This window comes from Aphanomyces astaci (genome assembly GCF_000520075.1).
Source record: "Aphanomyces astaci strain APO3 unplaced genomic scaffold supercont1.10, whole genome shotgun sequence".
In the NCBI taxonomy this organism is placed as follows: Eukaryota; Oomycota; class Saprolegniomycetes; order Saprolegniales; family Verrucalvaceae; genus Aphanomyces; species Aphanomyces astaci.
The window spans coordinates 611,772-616,544 of NW_009798273.1; the positions used below are offsets into that span (position 1 = coordinate 611,772).

General features: G+C 47.7%; 1 protein-coding gene across 1 annotated transcript; it reads right to left on the reverse strand.

Moving 5' to 3' along the window:
* Nucleotides 1-1,846: 1,846 nt before the first annotated feature.
* H257_05456 (hypothetical protein) lies at nucleotides 1,847-3,572 on the reverse strand (the record flags this gene model as incomplete). The annotated part of the gene is made up of 1 exon (XM_009830353.1): nucleotides 1,847-3,572. The coding sequence occupies exon 1, from the start codon at nucleotides 3,563-3,565 to the stop codon at nucleotides 1,847-1,849; it is 1,719 nt and encodes a 572-aa protein (XP_009828655.1). The 5' UTR covers nucleotides 3,566-3,572.
* Nucleotides 3,573-4,773: the final 1,201 nt, after the last annotated feature.

Here is a 4,773-nt window from a genome sequence, read left to right on the forward strand (position 1 = left end):
ATAGTGGGCAAGAATCGGAGCATCAAACATTCCATTTTTGAAAAATATAGCTTACTTTGTTCATGAATATCGCAATCATCTAACAGTATTTGGTTTACCATCACACGTCATCATGAAGTACATAAGGTCACAACCGTGTATGTAAAGTTTCGCATTGATCCGCTCAATCATTATAGACTTATACTGGCCTAAAGATGGTGTTACGACGATTTCTCCAAAGTTAGCAATAAGTTAACAAACATTGTTAGTCATAAATTATAACATAACATAGCAATATATCATGAACGCACTTACTGTTACTAAGGTCTACTAGTATATTTATTTTTATCATTTGAATGTCAAGGAATAAAAATACGTGCATTTGAATGAAGACACCCAACTCACCCGTTTCCGGAACTATTATCCGGATAGATTCGAATTTCTCGCGGGCCTTCCATTCCCGGAATGGTAGCGCGCTGATCCGACAATTGTGAAGCGCAACTGGTCCTCTGAAGGCTTACGCGATCTAACAATATATGGCACCAATTGAAGTTGTATGTGGCGTGTGCTGATCAACCAGTTTCACTAAAAAAACTGTCGAAATGACCAATTCCCGCAGCCTCCTGCGGAATCGTGGCGTCAATGTGTTCGATCAAGGTTGTCGAGCTACCTCTTTTCCATGTGTTCTTTTGACAAGAAATTGACGACGGTGCGTAGTTCTACATGTGGATTAGTCGATAGTATAATTCTTGTAACGTTAGTGCAGCCTCTTGTCCAGATTGACCAGTTCTTTTTGCTGAGTTGGGAGCGCGACTACTTATTTAAGTAACGTTAGGACAAGAATACACCTAGCTGGTTCAGTTCCAGGTTTCCGCAATCGTGTGTTAGATGTTTTGATTAATACTAGTACTTCTTTTTTTTTGAGTGGGATATTAGGTCCGTCCAGTCTGAGACAACCAGCATCTGGTTGTTGGTGCCGTGGCATCTTTTGTCGTGGCCTCGTCGTACCGTGCTCCATGACCACTCATTTTCACGCGACTTCCTTCCGGCTCCTCCATCTACACCACCATCCTCAGCTTTGTCGATTGTCAGCACTAGCATCACTACTTTTGTTGCGACACTAACCAACTACGTGCAAACTGGACCTTTTACCCTTTTTGGGCCTACGCGACACCACCTACCCAACTCCGGAGTACTTCCTCGTCCTAGTTCCGTTAGCTTAGTGGAGGTACTGAGTACTTTAGTGAATGGCAGTCAGTAGGCGCCTCGTGGCGTGTTTAACCTTGGTAATGTCAGTGTTATATTTGCTACCTTGACGAAGGTCCCGTGGCCGAAAGCCAAGAAGCGGGAGACAAGGCACATGTCGATGAGTTGATCACGTCGGTGGTGCCAGCGGCGATGGTCCACCGCCAGTTCCACTACAACTCTCATCACGCCACCATGACCAGAATTCCAGAGTAGATCAAGTTGCCCAAGATGATAGACAGCGCGTGGTTGAGGGGTTCGCCCTCCGCCCAGTACTGTACGTGGCCAAGTGATTGCTACGTTATACTGCCACCACGCCACAATGCCACCGTGACATTCGTATCAAAAATATGATGAATGGATGCGGTCTGGACAAGTTGCAAAACGTCTCTAATGCCAGGTACAAGTATTGACTGGTATTTTATTAGCAATGCATTATGAGAATTGCTATTTTAGGTTTCGCTTTAAGGCTACCGTGGCCCCGCCCAGTGTGATCACTACCTTGTACCGTTATGGAAACCTTCGGACGATATCGCCTCGTTTTGGATGAATATAGGAACCACCAGAATAACGCGAGAGGTTCATTATACTGCACTTTAAAACGCAAAACAACTTTTTTTTTCTACTTGACGGGGCACTTGCCCGTCTTCGGGTCCAACACTCCGTTGCCCCCTGCGATGCGCAAGCACTTGGTGGAGGGGAAGATGGACATTATGTTACTGGACACGGCGAACGACAAGCAGAAGAGAAAAATGACCACGAGGAGCACCCCCGCCACCTTGCTCTTGCCACCTTGGGCCTTCAACGCCTGAATTTCCGCCTTTTGGGGAGGCAGCAAAAACAGCCAAAACAATGACGCCACTTTGAACCCGTACATAATCATGTGCACGTACGCGACGTCCCACCGCACCTCGAGCGTGTCGGACTTGACGTCGTTCTGACTTACTTTGAAGTACGAGTTGACGTACTTGTAAAAGATGCTGGCAAAGGGCGACGCGAGGTTGCTCACAGTGGACACGAGGCCGTACGTGGCGCCTTCGTTGCCCTTGTCGGCGATCTCCACGGCCACATACGTGGACACGATGAAGCGAAGGCCTTGGGGAACGTTTTCGGCCAATGCCACGCCCGTAAAGAACCACTGGTTGCGCACGACGTCCCATATGGTCATGTACGCGACAAAGCCGTCGATGACGATCATCCCGAGGGTGCCGGCGGCGATGGTCCAGCGCCAGTTCCAGTGAAGCCCCCACTTGGCCACAATCACCAGAATGCCAGCGAACAGAACATTGCCAATGATGTTCGAGAGCGCATCGTTGAGGGGCTCCACCTTCGCCCAGTGCGACGAGATGGGCAACGTCGCAGTGGTGCTGACGCCATGAAACACGTTGCTCAGGAATCGGAACAAACAGATTTGCCACATCACGCGACTCTGGAGAGATTTCCAAAACGTGCTCAACCATTGGGTTAAGCACGAAGGCTCAGTCTTCTTCTCCACGAGGAGGAATACCGTTGAGAGCACCACAAGCACGCACGGCACCAATACAATGCCATACGGAGCATTCGGCGACAACGCAAACGAAAACGACCCGGCGTAGTTGGGGCCGTTCAGTGCTAACCCAGACAACAAGTACGAGAAGATGCCGCTGAGCTCGCGCACGGTGTAGATGGCGGTCTGGATGCGGCCGCGGATGGCCACGGGTTCTCGCTGGGCGTACTCGACCACCATCGCGTCCGACGCAGACGCAGACAAGACGTATCCAAACGCGATAAACATGGACAGAAGGATGAACAGCGTGCCGTTGTCGGGGGCTGCCAAGTTAAAGTACTGCAGCTCGGACTTGGGCACCTTTTCCAACGGCGTGCCGCAAAACTTGGTCTTTTCGCGGTTGCAAAACGGCTCGCCGAACGACGAAAACGTCATCACACTCAGACAGATCATCGTGACGGTCCACCCGATCAAGATCCACGACTTGCGACGGTAGCCACAGATGGGGACGCAATCCGACAACAAGCCATAGAATACCTTGAATGACCACCCGATCACAATCAACACCCTGTATGCTGATGTTTGGAACCCCTCCAAGTTGAGGTAGATGTTGAAGATGGGATATCGGAGCGCCGGCAGTATGCCGTACATGACCCCGACGGCGCCGTACTGTATATACAGGGCAAATGCTTCGCGGGAGAACAAGTCCAGTGCTCCCCCTTCGGCCAACACCCCCCCTTCAAGGTCCCTGGGAGATTTCGCTTCGGTGTACCCATCAACGTCTTTGGACGTCTTCGAGTGGATGTACGACAAGCGTTCCTCCAAGTCCGCTGGATTTTTTTCGTGGCTTGTCATGGCAGACACGAAATTGAAATTGAAGCGATTGTTTTGTGACTCTGCTGAAGGTGGGATAACGTCGCCGGGTAACTAACACTTTGTGGTAAGATAGTACTGTAGCGAATCACAGCGAGCAAATCACAAATTTATCGGACAGGCCAAGCATGTCGCGGATATTGTCCAGAAATATTCTGTCTCAAAAACCTGGAATTGCAAGAGGTCGCTCAGGAACTGAGCAAGGGTTCCATCCTGTGCTGATGTTGAAGGAAGAGTACGAAGGATGACACCCTTTGTACTCTTCCTATATGTACTGTATGTACTCATCCTTCAACAGCAGCACAGGATGGAACCTCCTTTGCGGCCTTTTGCAATACAAAACCGCTTCTTAGACAGAATAATCCTAACGTTACAAAGCTAACTTGTGCATACATACAGTATCTATAAGTACGAAGTATGGTACTACGTAGTACTATTAATAGTACTGCGTAACTTACTATTATTAATAGGATTAATAGTATTTTAATACTATTAATAGTGCTATAGTAGTACTATTAATAGTAGGTCAGTACTATTAATATTAATATGATGCCCATCATCTAAAAACTTCCAACTGTCCAAATCAAAGAGTGGAAGTTTTATTATTTAACGTATAATTAATGTAGTTAAAACCAAAAACCAAATACGTTAAATACCGATATTCATGCGTTTTATCACTGCAGTGAGAGGTTAAAGGTCCCAACTGCCTCCGGATACTATATATGGATAAGAGGCATATACAAATATCAAGATAAATCTCAGCGGCCACCCCTATCCATGCGCCCATGTAAAATACCACTAGGTTAAATAGGGAGATTTCGCAATTCACATATCAATCCGTGTTCGCGTCCGTGAGAAAAATGACACGGACACGACGACCACGGACACGGATGAAATTTAGACGATTTCGCTGCATAAATAGATTTCCGCGTCCGGAATAAACATAAGGAATCAGCTACTACTTTGCAATAATGCTGTCTGTGGAAGAGGTTGTCAAGCGTTGTCGCTTCGCGAAGCCTGCCCGTCATCTCAGACTTCTGCTTGCACTCGGTCGACACCATACAAATACACAGAATCCTTCTGGAACTTTTCGTGGTTGCCGAGGATCAGATGGAACCTGTGCAATGTTTTCTTGGCGTCAACTACGAGTTCCTGGCAAGAGAAGCCAGGAACTTTAAGCAAGTTGCACG